Source organism: Lepidochelys kempii, chromosome 12 (assembly GCF_965140285.1).
Source record: "Lepidochelys kempii isolate rLepKem1 chromosome 12, rLepKem1.hap1, whole genome shotgun sequence".
In the NCBI taxonomy this organism is placed as follows: domain Eukaryota; kingdom Metazoa; phylum Chordata; order Testudines; family Cheloniidae; genus Lepidochelys; species Lepidochelys kempii.
Window position 1 is genome coordinate 8,620,408 of NC_136391.1, and position 19,917 is coordinate 8,640,324.

General features: G+C 43.3%; 1 protein-coding gene across 3 annotated transcripts in view; it reads right to left on the minus strand.

Annotated features, from left to right (window-relative positions):
- The window catches only part of NUP93 (nucleoporin 93), a 123,860-nt gene that overhangs the window by 22,788 nt on the left and 81,155 nt on the right, over window positions 1-19,917 (minus strand). For all 3 annotated transcript variants that reach the window (XM_073307468.1, XM_073307467.1, XM_073307466.2), the window contains exons 6-9: window positions 10,491-10,565; window positions 7,858-7,947; window positions 5,005-5,144; window positions 2,013-2,145 (exon numbers count right to left, since the gene is read on the minus strand). In XM_073307468.1, coding sequence (XP_073163569.1) covers window positions 2,013-2,145; window positions 5,005-5,144; window positions 7,858-7,947; window positions 10,491-10,565 — 438 coding nt within the window. The remainder of the gene's footprint in view (window positions 1-2,012; window positions 2,146-5,004; window positions 5,145-7,857; window positions 7,948-10,490; window positions 10,566-19,917) is intronic.

The following is a 19,917-nucleotide window of genomic DNA, read 5'->3' on the forward strand; positions in this document are numbered from 1 at the left end:
GGACGATTGGGCAGTCCGCTGTTAGCACATTCCTGTGTGCACTCTCCAGGGCTGTGAAGGAAGGGACTCTTTATGCCTTCTAGCTGCATGACATCACGGTGACAGAGGGAATCAACAGGAAGGGAACAGGAGTGGATTAGAATCAGTAACAGTGTTCTGGATACAGATCTACTCTCTTTGCTCACTATTTATTTTGGCACTTCTAGGCCTGGAACTGGCCAGGCCTCATCTATCTTCCAGCAGGAAACAGAATTATTAGAGCCATGTCAGCCCCAGGGTATTAGAAAGACAAGGCGGGTGAGGCCGTATCTTTTATTGGACCAAGCTTGTCTCTCTCACCAACAGAAGCTGGTCCAACAAAAGACATTACCTCACCCACCGTCTCTCTCTCACAGGAAAGAGAGCCATTCAGAATCTTCCCACTGCACAGAAGCGAGCCAGTAGGTACAGAACAGCAGGTTCAAATGCTCTATTGAATTGCTTTTTTTGTACCTTTCTACAGAAATACTCCGCAGTTAAGATCACCACATCCTTGAGCCCCTGTGATTCGATTAAGAGAACAGGCACAAAAGCGCTGAAGGGCTTGGTGATGGAAAGAATAAATATTTTTATTGACTATAATAAGTGAAGTGCTAAGCTATTTGTTCATCCATATACCTATAAATAATTTCATGCTGCTAGCAGCCATCGTGAGTCTCTATCTGAGCTCCTACGAATCACCCACTAGCCATATTCTTTTACTTCTACTGGATTATTTGGAGCACTGAGGTTCATTCTCCTTGCTCAGAAGGGGACATGGCTGGGGAGAAGATACACCCAGCTACGGGCAGGGACAAAACAAAAACGCTAAAATGAATTCCAACTTCAAACAGATACAAAGCTTTAACATATGGAAGCCATAAGTAGAAGAAAGGGTTCACGGACTATTACTTCAATAGGAGGTAATTCTGTAAAGAGATCCCCCTTTCCAATTATTAAAAAAGGAGTACTTTTGGCACCTTAGAGACTAACAAGCACTCCTTTTCTTTTTGCAGATACAGATTAACATGGCTGCTACTTTGAAACCTTTCCAATTATTGTCAGTTATTCAGATTTTATTTAAAAGGTGATCTCAGAAACTTGTCAGCTGCAAAAAAGCAAGTTCCAGTTGCAAAAATTGAGGCTATTCTCTAGCACTGATAACAGAAGAGGGAATTACATTTTCTGCTCTCCATTCAGGGGCTTATCCAAAGCCCAATTAAGTCAATGGAAGTTGTTACAAAGGGCTTTGTCTGGATTAGGCCATAAAGTATTCGTGATGCTGTTACCAAGGGAAAAAACCCATTAAATGTGGGTCTCAGCAAGTCAGCAAAGGAGGAGCTGAATTTCAACTATTTTGTTTCTAATTGTCTCTATTCGCAAATCTTTCATCCTCCCTATTTGCACCTACAATTTTGTGGTTCACGTAATGGTTGGCACAACTTTGCACTGATGGGGATGGGCGGGCAGAGCTGGTTTGGATTCGACTGCCGAACACTTGATTTCTGCCTGTGCTTCAGTAGTTAGACATCTCAATGGCAGCAACTGGTGCCAGCACAGCATTATGGGTGCAAAGTCGTGCCCAAAATTACTTGCACCTGCAATCTGCAGCAGAAAAAGAAAGCTGCTTTTTAGATGTTTAAATTTAGCCCTTTAAGATAGAAAAATCATACAGCTGTCGTTTTTAAACAGCTGAATATATCTCAATGCTCTTTTAAGAGAAAATTCTAACATGCATAATTCTAAGGCTTAAATATAGAAAATCACCATTTTGTAACTGTTTCTAAACAGTCAAGTGATTTCCATCTACTATACTCCATTTTACCAATGAACCTTTACGGTTATTCAAGGGTGGGGGGAAGGAAAGAGAGCACTGCCTAATGCAATCTAAATAAAATAAAATCATCAGGGGGTTACATTGGCCTCTTGCCTACACTAGTGTGAAGAAGTGTGCAATAGCACATTAGCTGTATCAGTAACGGTACTGCACATACCTGGAGACCGGGGACAGGTGCTGGGAGTTTGATATTAAGGAAACTGCAGACTAGTTGGTAGGTCCCAGGTACTCCACCCAATTGAGCCTGGTGCAAGTTTCCAAATACTGTCACCAAAGTATAATCCTTGTAACTGTAAGAAAGCATTTTAATAGAAGTAAAATACAAGCCCTGCAAAAAGCCCATGACTTTTCCTGTTCAAAAGAACCATCTATCCTTGAGTGAATTACTATGAAGTGCAAACACTATCGTGGGGGCAACATGATCCATGGAGTTATGTTCCTTCATGCAGGTGTTTGTACATGGAAATCATTTGAGAAATTGTACGTTCACAGTGCACTAGCTCAACTCTCATGCTAACAAAAAACATTTTCATCTAACGATGCTAACAAGGACAAAATGACATTTAAAATGCCACATGCATGCTCTCGCCATGTCTGTGATGGAGAAACGATCAGTAAGACCCTACTTGAATTGCGGGACGCTTGTCAAATAATTGTGAGTTGCAGACAAGACGTGAAAAAATTGTGGAAAAGTAATAATGGACCTTTATTAATTGCGGTATTTTGGAAAAGCCAGAGAAAACCTATTTGTTTAAGAAATATTTGCTGGAACAATATAAACACTCAAGTATTATGTTATGGGTTGTTTTTTTTTGATAACCAGACATTTTGCTGCAACTATATTACATCCACTAATGCGTGGAACTGACAGTCGGAGCCCCGCCATTGTCAGCTCAGACAAATGGGGTTCTAGTGGACTCCTGCGGGGAAAAGTGTATTGCAAACCCCAAAATGTATGCAAAATTGTGGACTGTGCAAAGCAAGCTAATTAAAATAAAAACTGCGATGGAAGCTTAATATTGTGAGATCTGCAATTTGTACAATACCGCGAATTAAGTAGGGCCTCAATGATAAACTTCAGAGACACTGGCTTACCGTAAGGGAACCACAGGGGAAAAAGAGAATTTAGATGCAAAATCTCTACATACAGAAAGTGGATTTGAGAACACTATCTACAAGTGAAAGTAATTCACCGAGGCAAGCTAATAAAAAACTCTCCATGTACTGAAACTACAGGGAACGGGCCGGAATATGAATTAAAAAAACTGTAGCAACACTATATGGATGGCTGGGACAAATGAGCTCCTGCTTTTTCCTTCAGCCAGTAATGAACTAATGAAATTCAACAGCCTTCTACCTAGTGTGCATGCTACAGAAAACTAGGCTAAAGATTAATATGTGAGACTGAACTGCATGTGTGAAAAGCTATGCTAAATTTAGTACAGTATCAGAACTCTAGAGTTCTGGTTGAGTTACATATGTGTTCCTCAGGGTTTAAGACCACAGATGTCTGCTGTAAATGACCTGACACAAGGCCAGCTGTGAGTGACTTCAATTTACCCAAGGCATACCTGAAGGGGTGGTAGGGCGTGACGACTCCAGTAGGGAAAGTTCACTCTCATAAGGGTCTGCTTTGCCAGTAGGCCAATTCATGGCAAATAAAAATTAATGCTGCGAAGCATGTTAGTTGGGCTTTAAAAATAGTAAGCCTGAAAGGCCTCATTTCAAAAACCGTGCAAGAAAAAAATGTGGTTGTGATCATTTACCAAGCTGGATACTCAGCAAATTGGGTTAAGACCCGAATTGGCCTGTTGTGCATTGCTAATGCTGAAGAATTTGCAGCAGAGGATTCTTCTGATGGGTCAATTCATCTGGAAACAGATGGGCATGCTGCCATGAAGCCCATGAGTGATAATGAGCGACAGCGTACTGATGAGGCATGGCAACCAACTGTTCGTGGTCAGAAGGAGGCTATGATGGTAGGGGAAAACACCTCATCCCAATGTACTGTATCAGGCCCCAGTGCCTTAGCAACCCCTACACAAACCTGGAGAAGGTTATATCTATTGTTTGCTCTCTACGATCATACTTTCCAGCTAATGTCATGATGGCAGCTGTTGGAACGAAGGACTACTCATGCAATGAACAGTTCAGATTTTGTAATGCTCAACACACAGTCAGTGGAATCTTGCATTGAACCCTAACTTTGTGGGCACCCTACCTGCTGCTGCAGTTGTTCTGTGCACGTAGCCGTGCACACACCTTGTTCAAGCTCTGACAGTTTGTGCCCCAGCTCTTGCTGATATTTGCTGGGACTGATGATCTGTGTCTGGCCTAAATTCTATCGTACTCTCTATGGCTCTCTTCCCTACAAGCAAACTGACAGAACGTTGGCTATTGATTTATCGGTGTTTTCATATAGTAACTTGGAGAGGCAGGGGGGAAAACAACAGGCTTCATAATCATTAGGAACAAACGCATTAGTGGGTTTGTTCATGACAAACTTAAATTTTGCAGGACTTCTATTGCGAACACACAACAAAAAACAGGCCACATTTAGCTCCTTTTGCAGTCTGACAGGCACGGAGTTATGAAAGCATTCCACCCCCTCCGCCCTTGTCATACGTTCCAACTGCAGTCTCCTGCAATTTCACCAAAAAAAGCAAAATATTCAGGGTCACTGCATGAAAAGGAAGGAAAACTGTATTTACACAACTTTTCAGCAAAGCATTCTCACCACTTTCACCCAGCCCTAGTTTCTAGTATCTCCATGTCATTAGCATCCCGATGGGAATGAGGAAGAGGGAGACTATTTTTTTTGTAGGCAGGGATAATTTATCTATTTCAATTAGTTGTATTATGTCCAGCACCTGTTTGCCACCTCGGCAAGTACATAAAGAGTGTCAGGGAAGGAACAATAAATAGTTGTTGTGTCTTCAAAACAGTCTCCCAATGGACTCAAGAATTTTTTCAAAACTGGAATAGTTCTCTACCCCAGTGGCTGCTCTCTGATGGGGAATTAGTTTCTTCTGATTTATTCACTAATCTTCAGTGTGTGCATGTATCTATTTAGAGAATACCAGTGGAGCCACAGGAAAGTTGTAGCTGTATGTAATTAAGGATGCTTTTCTCCATTATGTTTGCCTTACCTTTGTTCTAGGTACCGCAGAGCCTGCCTTACAAACTCCATGCGCACCTCCATGTTGGTCCGGACTTTCAACGCATCGCTTGCAGGAACCAGCAATACCTCTGTCATTAGTTTAACCATGGCCCACATATCAGAGATATTCTAGAAATGAATCCGTTCAAACAACAGTGGTTATTACAGCCATTAGGGATTTACCCAGTCTGATCGTTTTACATAAAAAAGGATAAGTTACAGCTACTCGAGACTTATGACGAAGACATTAGAAGCACACATCAGAGTAAGCCATCTCTGTCTGCCTGACAGAATGAGTCCAGGTGACAGGACGCACGCCAGAGTTAGGCTGATAACGATGTTCCCAACCTTCTCTGCATCACCCTCCTTTGAAGGAGCATTTGCCTGCAAAGATTTTGTCTGACTGTGGCCCACAGATGACTGACTATGGTTTTCAGACAGCTGGTTGGGGGCTTGGTGATGGGTCTGCTTCCTTGCTTCAAGTCATTATATCACTCTAAACCAGGAGTGGCCAACCAGAGCCTGAGAAGGAGCCAGAATTTACCAGTGTGCATTGCCAAAGAGCCACAGTAACACGTCAGCAGCCCCCCCTTCAGCTCTCCCGCCCCATCAGCCAGCAGCACCGTCGATCAGCGCCTAACCCTCCATCCCTGCACCACCCGCCTGCCACGATCAGTTGTTTTGTGGTGTGCAGGAGGCTGGGGGGAGGAGGAGGAGCAAGGGCGTGGCAGACGAAGGGGAAGGGGTGGAGTGGGGTTGGGCCTGGGGCAGAGCCAGGGGTTGAGCAGTGAGCACCCCCGCAGCATATTGGAAAGTTGGCGCCTGTAGCTCCAGCCCCGGAGTCGGCACCTATACAAGGAGCCGCATATTAACTTCTGAAGAGCCGCATGTGGCTCCGGAGCCCCAGGTTGGCCACCCCTGCTTTAAACAAATACTTTCCTAGCTGTAGTTTCCGGATAAACAATTGCTGTAGTTGCCCTGGGAAGTTATGGAATCACGAACAGGAGGGCATGTATCCACAAGACTCTCTCTCTGTCTGTTCAGATGTGGTCCACATTACAAAAAATGTGGAGACCCTGGGGCCTCGGCCTACATCTTCATGCAGATTAAGTTATCACTACACACAGGACCAGTCCTCCTCTACTAAAATAGTAAGACACATGAGATGAAATCCTGACCACACTGAAATCAATGGGAGTTCTGCCATCGACTCCAATGAGGTCAGAATTTCACCCACGATGCTTCTATGTGACAAGCACTGAAACTCTGAGTTGTCTCTGTTAAAATGAATACAGAATTGCTCAAAGCCCTCAGAGTCTGTTAAGATCTCTAGTACAGGTGTACATTCGAAGTCATTTAGGTTTGTTAGATGGCCAAGAAATTTTGGACACCTGGTTTGGCAACCTCTGCTCTGGCTTTACTTTCCAATATGAGTCACTTCCCTGTTCTCTTCCCACAGCTCTTCATAGTCTGTGCGTTTGTTTTGGAGGAAAACCGGGGAGTATTATAAGTAGTCACTATCACTTGTACACATCTAGAACTTCCTTTCTTCCCCCAAGCGTGAGTCACATACACATTCAATCTCTCTCCTTACAACCCTTCTGCTTTAAGATTATACCCACCTCATCGAAAACAGTTGTGTGAAGGACACTGATGTATGGATAACAACAGTAAAAACAGCTTTATACCTTTTTTTTTTTTTTTTTACTCTTCTTGATAAAAGCCCCTCCCTGCTATTCTTTCATCTGAAAGCTCTCTGAGCGAGACTCTGATCTCATCTACATGGCTTTTCCACTGCATTGGAGTCATTCCTGACTTACACCAATGTAACTGAGAGCAGAATCAGGCTCTTTTATCACCTGCAAGATGTTTATCCAACTGGTAATTTCTTCAAGGATTTTTTTTAAAAAAAGGATAACTTACATGAAAATAAAATAATCGATAAGTCCAGAAAAAGAATACAAAAGAGCTGCAATATTCAGGAAAAGGTTAGAAATACTAAATCATACAACGAAGATCTCTGGCTCAGCGACTATGTCCAGCTGTGCATTTGGAGCGTGCCTAGCACAACGCATCCCTGGTGCTTATGGGAACTGTGGGGTGTTACTGTAATATGAAATATTGTGGAGGAAAAAAGAAGAAAAGCAAAAACAGCAGCAAGTCCAAAAGCAGTGTTATTTTGCAATAGCACCTTTAGCAACTGCCACGGGCCAGCAAGAAGGTGAAGGGATTTACCAGATAGGTGGCACAATCTGGAACAAAGCTGAGACTTGACGAATTAAAGTTCACAGCACAGTATATTTCAACGAGTCTGCTACCACAGCAATCCCGCTGAGGGAGTGAAATAGGAAAAGCAGATTTAATGTTGGCTTAAAACCTCTGCAAGGCTATTTAGTTGGTGCTTGGGTTTAAACAGGAACCAGTATTATTATTGGAGACCAACCTACATTCTCCACAATCCAGATCTGAAGATGAGCCCCTTCATTCAGGAACTCTTTGAAAGCACATGTACACAATGGCACATGTGGATATCGGGGGGCCTGCTTTTAAAGCAAGACACAACAGGATCCATTTAAAGTGAAGTACTTGTTTCTAGGGATCACAAAGCAATGAAACAACAGGGCATTTTTTTCTACCTCGCTGTAAATAGAATTTCAGTCCCAGAGTTTACCACACGGGCCCTGCTGTACTGAAGAAGACTGCATTCCTGGCTTGTTATCTTCTGTAAAGCAATGCAATTTTGTCTTGTGATATCAGTACATTTTTGTAAATGTCAGCAGGCTGCTAATCACAGCTGAAAACAGATTAAGGACATCTTCCTATGTTAACTGATTGGCATTACCTTATCATCCTGTTCAGCAACAGCAACACAAAAGTCTACCAGGTTAGGCTGCACATGTCCGTTCACTATCTTCTCATTATAAATATAAATCTGAAACATATCAAAAGTAAGCAATTTTCACAATGCATATGGTTCTTTCCTCCACCCTGTTACAGCAGCAGAATTTGAAACAGGCTTCAAGACTGGATGGCCTTCAAGGTCTCCAGCCAGTTTTCTTCCCACATCAGCTGCCTTCTACCCAGGACACAAGGGGAGGGATGGGCAGCAACATGAAAAGCACCCCCCACAAAACTACCACAGCCCCAGAGCTGCTTGAATGTCAGGAACAATACAGTTACTCAGTTGTTCTGCATGGCAGAGCTTTGCACTGGTTGCTCTGTTAGACTAATTGCAACGTAGGAGGGAAAACTGCTGGCAGATATATGACTGTCAGAGTGACGGTTCACTGTACACCACTCCCATTTCTGTTGAAGAGACAGGAAAAGAATTCTGGAAACCATATTAAGTCCCTTAGTGGTAGCAGTGTTTATAAACCCCAACCCAGAGCAACCTGTACAGCAGAAACTTGTTAAATGAAGCTGTGTTGCAAGAGAAAAAGTATTCCTTTCAGATCCATCCCAGAGCCTTAAAATTCCTCCAGTCCTGCAAGAGATTATCTGCCCTGCAGAGTGAATTCCACCAAACATTGAGCAAGCTGCTCTAACATTGCCCTCTCTTCTTGGAATTTTTAAGACTTGAGGACTGTAATTTGCAGAGAGAGAAATATATGCATTGAACAGATCAATTGTTCATTACAGTTCAGTTATTTGTGTATTAGAAGCTAGGTGAAGATTTTCAAAAATTGCTCCTAAATCCTCATTTGGGCACATCCATTTTCAGAGGTGACTTCAGCCCACTTGCTTGTTTAGGTGCCTGAATAATGATTTAGGAGCATAATGCCCATTTTTAAAAATCTTGATCTTATTTTAGCTACTTCTTTTCTACATTTTCCTTCATTCCCAGCCCAGAAACCTTCCCTTCCAGGTAAAAGGGATAATTAGAGCTACCTCTGAAAACCTTCCAGGCATTTATCTGGAAGGGAGAGTTGGAGGCTGATAAAAGGCTCCCCCCTACTCTCTAGCAGCTGGATATACTATTATCTTCTCAGCATTCCTAGCATAGATGCAAGAAACTGTACTCAGGATCCAAACTGTCCCCAATGATGGTAATGCGTTCCTCTACCACTACAGCAGTGGGCTTGGCCTCTGAACTATTCCATTACCAAGCAGTCGTTGAAACTAAACTTCACTGGGCTCCTGTGAATGGTTCTGGGCTGCTGCATGGAACAATTATTTTATCCCGTATTAAAAAGAGCTTCACTGTAGTTTTATTAAATAGGTACTGATACCATGCTGAGACAGTATATAACAATAACCTGATTTTTAGAGGTGCTGAGCACCCTAAACTTCCACTGAAATCCATAGCAGCTGAAGGTGCTAGGACCTTTGAAACTCAGACTCTCCGTTTTTGCAGTAGGGGATCTGATAGTGTCTTATTTACTGAATTTAGAAGTATTCCTATATTCATGAGCTATTACAGTAAACTAAATCTATTCCAGAAAAATGAGGAATGATCTTCCTGTAATCTAAAACCATGGTTTGAACCCTATTGTATGGGGGCTTTAGCACAGTAGTTCTACAGTGCAGATGGGAGCCAACGAATTAATTATGGATTAACAACAAATAGAAGAGAATCAGAACCGATGCTAAGTGAATAAAGGTATTTCAGCCCCAATTTTAAAAAACACGTTTATCAATGCGTAACTAATTTTGTACACAGTTACCATGACTGCATATAGAAATGGCAAAACAGATGTGTAACTAGCCATCTGTCTGCACAAATACCTGATTTACGCATGTAATCCTGGTAATTCAGTGCAAGGAACTGGGTGCAGTTTTGCACATGCAATTCTGAAAATCAAGTCCCTGTCTTTTATTTTGCTTCCAATATTACTGGTAATCAGAACCTTAGTCTTTGAATAAAAAAACCAAAAAGCCAAAACCAAAGAAACCAAAAACATAATTGCTTATGGTTATGAATAGATTTAATATCTTCTCCTGAAATTTTTCAGATCAGTTCCAATGCAGCCATCTAATTCAGCCCTGGTGTTCTGCAGTTCCTCATAAGTGACCCAGTTAAAACTGGATATAACTTGACAACTGCCATAATGAATATTTGAGTCTCTTTCCCCACTGCCACCTCCCCAATCACCAAGGGTGCCTCTGAAATCTGAAAAACTGCGAGAATGTAGAGTAGTGGTTTGAATACTTTTACATTTTAACATGAGTTTGAAAAGTCTCACATAACAAAGGATAAAAAAGTTTCCATTTACTGTATAACCATGAGTGATCTGGGTAATTACACATGGCATCAGCATCACCTTTAGATGCAAATTGTGCAGTAGATAGAGAAGCACATTTCTGAGAAAAAGCCAGGCTAAGTTTCTTGTCTTTTCTTGACTGCATTTTCATCCCAGCCAGGTGCGGTCATCCCTGTCCTGATGTACCTCTTTTCACTCACTCGGGGGTTCTCCCATGTCTGTCGTGGCTAAGGCGCATTGGCAATGATTTGTTATCCCCTTTCAGCATACTCACTTGTCGGGCATAGGCCATTTCCATGCTATCCAAAGAGCTGCGACCTGGAGGACCCAACTCACTGATGCAACTGGGCTGTTGAACAAGAAACACGGCAGGGATTAAGGAGTCTGTTGTTCATATATAGCAGCTCTTTCGCATGTATTTTTAGTTCAGCCTCTTTGTGGTGCACCACATCAAACAGATCAAACCACTCCACCCTCTTTGTTTCCCCCTCTTACCTATTCACAAGACAGGGAATGCAAAACTGCTTGTGGCCAGACATGCTCAAGAGGCAAAACACAGCAACCTATTGCTGAACTCTTCACATGTAGAAATCCACACTCACCATCACTGAACTACTCTATTGTAAGCTTAGTACCATCTACACTTAATGCTAAATGTATAAAAGGGCAGAAGCCTTCCTGACTCAGCACACAAATCAACCATTCACTTTTCGCTTTTTCGGATTAGGAAGAAACACCCTCAGAAGAAAGACCAGGAGGACTTGTGGCACCTTAGAGACTAAGAAATTTATTTGAGCATAAGCTTTCGTGAGCTACAGCTCACAAAAGCTTATGCTCCCCATCTGATGGAGTGAGCTGTAGCTCACGAAAGCTTATGCTCAAATAAATTTGTTAGTCTCTAAGGTGCCACAAGTACTCCTGCTCTTTTTGCGGATACAGACTAACATGGCTGCTACTCTGAAACCCTCAGAAGGCATTTTATAATTATTTGTCTGCTTATGGTTACTGAAATATTGTTTATTACAATGCTGCATACCTTCCTGTGAAGCATTTGATATTGACTTCAGTCAGAGACAAGACATTGAACCTGAAGGACCACTTTCTCCAGCCTATGTGGCAATTCTTATGTTCCTATTTTGCCCCACTGAAATGTATTGAGACTCACAAAGGAATAAGAATATTGCACTACCTACCAACGCTGGCCCCCCATTGTTGGCAACCTTAGCAGAGAGAGGTCAGTGAGTGATTGGACCTGGAGAATAAATCATTTTCTCATCCAGAAAGGTGACCCAGACTTGAGACATGCTGGCTTGGTAGTGGGGGGATAGCTCACCACAATTTTTCTATGTTAAGATTCTGTTCTTCTCTTAAAGGTGGAATAAACTAAATCCATGCTACTGTGGTGCAATAAGGCTGCACTGTCAAATGGCCACCAAAAATTGCGGGCCCGTTTGTCTGTACAGCTGTGGCTAAATGAGTGTGCTCACTGCTACTCATAGAATCATAGAATCTCAGGGTTGGAAGGGACCTAAGGAGGTCATCTAGTCCCACCCCCTGCTCAAAGCAAGACCAATCCCCAACTAAATCATCCTAGCCAGGGCTTTGTCAAGCCTGACTGTAAAAGCTTCTAAGGAAGGAGATTCCACCACCTCCCTAGGGAACACATTCCAGTGCTTCCCCACCCTCCTAGGAAAAAGTTTTTCCTAATATCCAACCTAAACCTCCCCCACTGCAACTTGAGACCATTAGTCCTCGTTCTGTCATCTGCTACCATTGAGAACTGTCTAGATCCATCCTCTTTGGAACCCCCTTTCAGGTAGTTGAAAGCTGCTATCAAATCCCCCCTCATTCTTCTCTTCTGGAGACTAAACAATCCCAGTTCCCTCAGCCTCTCCTCATAAATCATGTGTTCCAGACCCCAAATCATTTTTGTTGCCCTCCACTGGACGTCTTCCAATTTTTTCCACATCCTTCTTGCATAATGTGGGGCCCAAAACCGGACACAGTACTCCAGATGAGGCCTCACCAATGTCGAATAGAGGGGAACGATCACGTCCCTCGATCTGCTGGCTATGCCCCTACTTATACAGCCCAAAATGCCATTGGCCTTCTTGGCAACAAGGGCACACTGTTGACTCATATCCAGCTTCTTGTCCACTGTAACCCCTAGGTCCTTTTCTGCAGAACTGCTGCTGAGCCATTCGGTCCCTAGTCTGTAGCAGTGCATGGGATTCTTCCGTCCTAAGTGCAGGACTCTGCACTTGTCCTTGTTGAACCTCATCAGATTTCTTTTGGCCCAATCCTCTAATTTCTCTAGGGCCCTCTGTATCCTATCCCTACCCTCCAGCATATCTACCTCTCCTCCCAGTTTAGTGTCATCTGCAAACTTGCTGAGGGTGCAATCCATGCCATCCTTCAGATCATTAATGAAGATATTGAACAAAACTGGCTCCAGGACCGACCCTTGGGGCACTCCGCTTGATACCGGCTGCCAACTAGACATGGAGCCATTGATCACTACCTGTTGAGCCCAACAATCTAGCCAGCTTTCTATCCACCGTATAGTCCATTCATCCAGCCCATACTTCTTTAACTTGCTGGCAAGAATACTGTGGGAGACTGTGTCAAAAGCTTTGCTAAAGTCAAGAAACAACACATCCACTGCTTTCCCCTCATCCACAGAACAAGTTATCTCGTCATAGAAGGCAATTAGATTAGTCAGGCATGACTTGTCCTTGGTGGATCCATGCTGACTGTTCCTGATCACTTTCCTCTCCCTTAAGTGCTTCAGAATTGATTTCTCGAGGACCTGCTCCATGATTTTTCCAGGGACTGAGGTGAGACTGACTGGCCTGTAGTTCCCAGGATCCTCCTTCTTCCCTTTTTTAAAGATGGGCACTACATTAGCCTTTTTCCAGTCGTCCGGGACTTCCCCCGATCGCCATGAGTTTTCAAAGATAATGGCCAATGGCTCTGCAATCACATCCGCCAACTCCTTTAGCACTCTCGGATGCAAAGCATCCAGCCCCATGGACTTGTGCTCGTCCAGCTTTTCTAAATAGTCCCGAACCACTTTTCTCCACAGAGGGCTGGCCACCTACTCCCCATGCTGTGCTGCCCAGTGCAGTAGTCTGGGAGCTGACCTTGTTCTTGAAGACAGAGGCAAAAAAAGCATTGAGTACATTAGCTTTTTCCACATCCTCTGTCACTAGGTTGCCTCGATCATTCAGTAAGGGGCCCACACTTTCCTTGACTTTCTTCTTGTTGCTAACATACCTGAAGAAACCCTTCTTGTTACTCTTAACATGTCTTACTAGATGCAACTCCAGGTGTGATTTGGCCTTCCTGATTTCACTCCTGCATGCCCAAGCAATATTTTTTTTACTCTTCCCTGGTCATTTGTCCAATCTTCCACTTCTTGTATTCTTCTTTTTTGTGTTTAAGATCAGCAAGGATTCCACTGTTAAGCCAAGCTGGTCGCCTGCCATATTTACTATTCTTTCGACACATCGGGATGGTTTGTCCCTGTAACCTCAATAAGGATTCTTTAAAATACTCCTGGATTCCTTTCCTCCTCATGTTATTCTCCCAGGGGATCCTGCCCATCAGTTCCCTGAGGGAGTCAAAGTCTGCTTTTCTGAAATCCAGGGTCCATATTCTGCTGCTCTCCTTTCTTCCTTGTGTCAGGATCCTGAACTTGGCCATATCATGGTCACTGCCTCCCAGGTTCCCATCCACTTTTGCTTCCTCTACTAATTCTTCCTGGTTTGTGAGCAGCAGCTCAAGAGCAGCTCTGCCCCTAGTTGGTTCCTCCAGCACTTGCACCAGGAAATTGTCCCCTACACTTTCCAAAAACTTCCTGGATTGTCTGTGCACCGCTGTATTGCTCCCCAGCAGATATCAGGGTGATTGAAATCTCCCATGAGAACTAGGGCCTGTGATCTAGTAACTTCCGTTAGTTGCCGGAAGAAAGCCTTGTCCATCTCATCCCCCTGGTCCGGTGGTCTATAGCAGACTCCCACCACGACATCACCCTTGTTGCTCACACTTCTCAACTTAATCCAGAGACTCTCAGGTTTTTCTGCAGTTTCCTAGCGGAGCTCTGAGCAGTCATACTGCTCTCTTACATACAATGCAACTCCCCCACCTTTTCTGCCCTGCCTGTCCTTCCTGAACAGTTTAGATCCATCAATGACAGTACTCCAGTCATGTGACTTATCCCACCAAGTCTCCGTTATTCCAATCACATCATAATTCTTTGACTGTGCCAGGACTTCCAGTTCTCCCTGCTTGTTTCCCAGGCTTCTTGCATTTGTGTATAGACACTTGAGATAACTCGTTGATCGTCCCTCTTTCTCAGTATGAGGCAGGAAAGAGGCTATTTCCAACAGAACATACTTGATCAAGACAGAGCAGGTGTTTGGACTTTACCAACCAAAATATAATTCCCTCCAATTCAAAATACGTTTGTTAACATCTCCTTTTGTTTTGGTAGGAGGAGTCTTTTTTTAATGCCAGTTAACCTTTGGACAGTATTCCATTATAGATAATTAATTATATTATGTACTTATAAACTAAAAACACATGTCCACCTATATGGCCTCTAAATTGGAATTAGTTGCTTATTCTGATAAAGAGCATGTGGGGTTGGATAGTTTCTAAAATAAGCATTTTAATGGTAAAGCCAGGTACAGCTGGCTGGACCCAGCCATTATCCATTGGGCGTCACCTTATCAATATTGTCAAATGTCTTATTTTCCCTATTTGTAACCTATCCAGAATGTTAACATTCTTGTGTGTAGATCAGATCACCTAAAGACATTGCTTAATGACATGTTATATCCATTACTGGAAAGGCTCAGTTTGCCATGACTGCCTGTCTAAGCACGTCTTTAACTTTAAACAGTCTTTGTTTGAACAGTCAGCTCCAGGATGGGTTTTCTTTTCACTTCTTGTTTAGTCCAGTCAAGCTATCTTCAGATCTGTTGAAGTTTGTTGTGCTTTGGCAGCACTTACTACAATTAATCGCAGTATAATATCCATCTTCCATTAAATAACACTTTTATTCAGCATCTGAAACTAGACAGAGCTACTCATTTTTGCTGCGTTCATGAGGGATCTCTATTGACTCTCCTCTCATAAATTGGACATTATTATATTTTGTTACTGTCTTTCCTACATTTGTTTAAAATCAATATTTCACACAGAAAAAATCATAAGACTTAAAATCACACTGCCAAGTTTATTACCTGCTACTATTAAAGTAGCGTCACGTAGATACTTGAAAATATATTTTTTAAAATCTTTCCCTCCCAATTTTGTCTCTTTGTATTTGACAAAATACTGATTTCCCCCTCTGATTTTAACAAGGATTTACGTTAACATGGCTTTTTTGGTTTACTTCCCAGTGTGTTTGTGCTGGAATCATTGATTATGTCAGCAGCGACTTGGAAATGAGATTTAGCTGATCGATTGATTGGTTTTGATTTCTCTGGCACCTATCCAAATCTCTAGGAACCACTTTTCACCTGTGGGCAGGATATTCCATGATTACCATTTAGGGTTTTCTTGCATCTTCCTCTGAAGCATCTGGTATTGCCTCTGTCAACTACAGTACACTGGATTAGACGAATTCTGCCATGGTCCAGCATGGCAGTACCCATGTCCTTAAATGGCCTGGGTTCTGCATATCAGAGACTGTGTGTGTGTGTTCATGTTCGTGTGTGTGTGTTCATGCCACAGCTGCTGTCAGTAGTGATTTTTAAACTGGACTCCCCTGGGTATAGATGAGAGGGAACTGGCGGCAAGATGTTCTTGACAAGGGCTCCTTGTCTCCCCAACTTTAGCCTAAAATGGCCCAAATCTATTGACCTTCCAGACACATGGCAATGGCTATTTGCAGGAACCTTATCGAACGACTGGGGTATATTTTTCCGCATTGACTTGAGGGCTAGTTAAGCTTATATAATTTTTGTTGAGTTTTGATTTCTCTGGCACCTATCCGGCTCTGTTACATTGCTGGGTATATCATCCTGCATGGATTGTGACTGTAAATTGGGAAGAGTCTAAGCTTTGGACAGGTGCATTCTTGCACTTAAATCGAAATAACTAAATACAAGGTCACTAGTATAGCAAAGGGAGAGAAGCTGTCTCTCAGCTAATAGAGTCCCAGAACCAGCAATTCCACCCAGAAACTTATCAGAAGCTCAGAACATTGGTGTTTTACAACCCCTTGGCTCAAACAATACTGAGTCAAATTTGGACCATCATTTTTAGCTACATTATGCAGAATAGTAGATACAGATTTATTTGCTGTTTTCATTTCTTGGCAACAGTGCAGTGGAGAATTATTTAAAATACGGAGATATTTAGAACATGAAAAACATGCCCATGAAATTATAAATAATTAAAGACTGGTGAATTTAAGTACTAAGACTAATAATTTCCTCAAACTAAAAACACGTGTTTAAAAAACACATTATATACCAATAAACTCACATTTTAAAAATCTTTAATGATCATTCCTAGTGGATCCCGATATTTGGAAGTGTTTGTATGCTTCTTCCAGTGCCAAATCATCTGATACATATTCCTTTAAACTCACCTAAATAATGACAAAGGCTTTGTTCTGAAGAACAAAGAAGCTGTTAAAGCAGGTTTCCTGGGAAACAGAGGTGAAGGCAGAAATGGTGCTTTGCAGTCTCTCCCTATGCTGTGCCAGATAAATTGCAGAACTATTTAAAGAAATGCTAAATTATGGACTCTGTCATTATTCACTGATGAGATCTCAACTGCTAACACAAGCTGGGGGTGGGTGGGTTCGTTGTGACAATGTCACTTTTCAGTCAATGCCTCAATGACACAAATATAAAGATCGAGGCTTTCATCTCTGAATCTGATTTCTCTCTCCTCCACTATCGTTTTGCAGCACTGAGCATATATGTGGCTGCTACTCTACAAGGCTGTATGACTAACAGGCTGAAATGCACAAGTTAACATTTGAATTTAAAATGCACGTCAAACTAGCAAACAATTGTTATAGGAATTTTTTTTTTTTAAACACACGTGGCTATTTTTCTTTCCTCCAGTTTAATTTCCTCATAACCTTTATGGTTTTGAAAATCATTTTTATTAACAATCTGCCAGAGATGAGAACTGCTCGAGCGACAGTCCATTCTTTAAATATCCATTGTCTCCACCTTTCAGGAATGCATAAAAAGAATTCCAGGAGTTTACAAATTATTGTTTCCCCTCTTTTTACATTCCCACATCCCACCTTTCACTTCCTATTAGAAGAGCTGCAGGAGCAGGTTTAGTGCCACTTCAGATCTGAATTCTAGGTAGACCTCTGAATTCTTTTTAAATCAAGTTGTTCCATGGAATTTTTGTGACTGAGCCAATGTGATGGAAAAAATGATGCCCTACCTTTCGTCACTGTTGTTCTTTGAGATGTGTTGCTTATGTCCATTCCAAGTAGGCGTGTGCAAGCCGCATGCAAGTCAGAAGGTTTTTCCCCTAGCAGTACCGGTCGGGTCAGCTGTGGAGCCCCCTGGAGTCACACTTCATGGTAGTGTATATAGGTCCCTGCCGACCCGCCACCTCCTCAGTTCCTTCTTACCAGAGTACTCCAACAGAGGGGTAGGTGGGCAGGTCTTGGAATGGACATGAGCAATGCATCTCGAAGAACAACAGTTATGAGAGGTAGATAACCGTTTTTTCTTCTTCCAATGCTTGCTCACGTCGATTCCAAGTAGGTGACTCCCAAGCAGTTCCCAGGAGGAGGGGTCAGAGTTCACCAAGTTGCAGACTGCAGCACCGTTCTGCCAAATGCTGCATCATCTCTAGCCTGCTGAGTAATGATGTAGTGAGATGTAAAGGTGTGGATTGATGACCACCTTGCTGCCCTGCAGATGTCCTGAATGGGAACCTGCACCAGGAACACTAAGGAAGCCTGCGCCCTTGTGGAGTGCACTGTCAATGCTGGGGCAGGTATCTTTGCTAGGTCATAGCACTCCCTGATACAAGCCATGATCCGTGACAAGATCCTTTGGGAAGACACTGGGAGCCCCCTCATCCGCTCAGCGACTGCAATGAAGAGCTGTGTCGACTTTCAAAATGGATTCGTACTTTCAATATAAAAAGTTAACGCTCATCTGACATCCAGGAAGTGGACCATCCACGCCTGGTTACTAGCATGTGGCTTAGGGAAGAACACTGAAAGAAAAATGTCCTGATTCACGTGGAATTGAGAAACTACCTTTGGGGGGGGGGGGGGGCGAAGAGGCCGGATATGGCCACAACTGTGCCTTGTCCTTGTAAAGAAGAGTATAAGGGGACTTGGACATTAAGGCCTTAAGCTCAGACACCCTCCTGGCAGAAGTTATGGCCACTAAGAATGCCACTTTCCAGGAAACACAGAGGAGAGAGCAAGTTGCTAGAGGCTCAAAAGGAGGGCCCATCAGCCTTGAGAGCACCAGGTTGAAATCCCATGGTGGGGTCAGCTATCTTTCCTTGGGATACAGCCAACCTAGTCCTTTGAGGAAGCAGCCAACCATGGGGTTAGCGAATACTGACCGGCTAGCAGAACCGGGATGGAAAGCCAAGAGAGCGGCCAGGTGCACCTTTATTGACAACACTGCGAGGCCTTGCTGTTTCAGGTGTAGTAAATAGTCCAGGATAATGGGAATCAATTACTGTAGTGACAGAGTGTCTTTTTGCAGAAACTAGATTGAGAATCTCTTCCACTTAACCAGATAAGTGGCTCGAGTGGATGGTTTTCTGCTGCCAAAGGGAACTTCCCTAACGGAGTTTGAACAAGCAAGCGCCAAGGGGTTTAGCTATAGAGTTTCCATGCTGTGAGGTGAAGACACTCTAGGTTGGGATGCTGGAGGCAGCCGTGGTCCTGCGTGATCAAGTCCAGGACCAGGGGCTGTGTTATAGGTGTGTCCACTGACAGGTCTAGAAGCGTGGTGAACCCGTGTTAATGTGGCCATACTGGTGCTATCAAGATCATTGATGCTCCCTCTCTTCTGACCTTCAGCAGGAGCTTGTGTATGAGCGGGAAGGGCGGGAATGCATAAAGCAGGTGCCCCTTCCAAGGGAGGAGAAAAGCGTCTGTGAGCGAACGTGGGCTGTAATTCAGGAAGGAACAGAACTGCTGACACTTCCTGTTGAGCCATGTTATGAACAACTCTATCTGGAGAAATCCCCACCTCTGGAGGATGTTGGTTATGACATCCAGGCAGAGGGACCACTTGTGGTTGTGAAAGGACCTGCTGAGATGATCGGCCAGTTTGTTCTGAGAGCACAGAAGGTGCGATGCCTGCAGATGTATGGAGGGGGCAATGCAGAAGTCCCATAGCTTGTGGGCTTCCTGACACAGGGGAGAGGAGTGAGCACCACCCTGTTTGTTTATATAGAACATCGCTGTTGTAATGTCTGTCAATTCTGATACCCATCTGCAGGGTAGATGGGTTTGAAATATCTGGCAAGCAAGGTGAACTGCACATAGCTCCCAATGTTGATGTGCAGCGAAAGTTCGGCTTGGGACCAGAGACCTCGAGTCCTGATTCTTCTTCCTCAGTGCATCCCCCAACCCATCGCCAATTCATCCGTTCCTAGAGACAGTGAGGGTTGCCCAGAGAAGGGCACTCCTGCACATACTGCTTGTGGGTCGGGCCACCACCTGAGGGACTCAATAA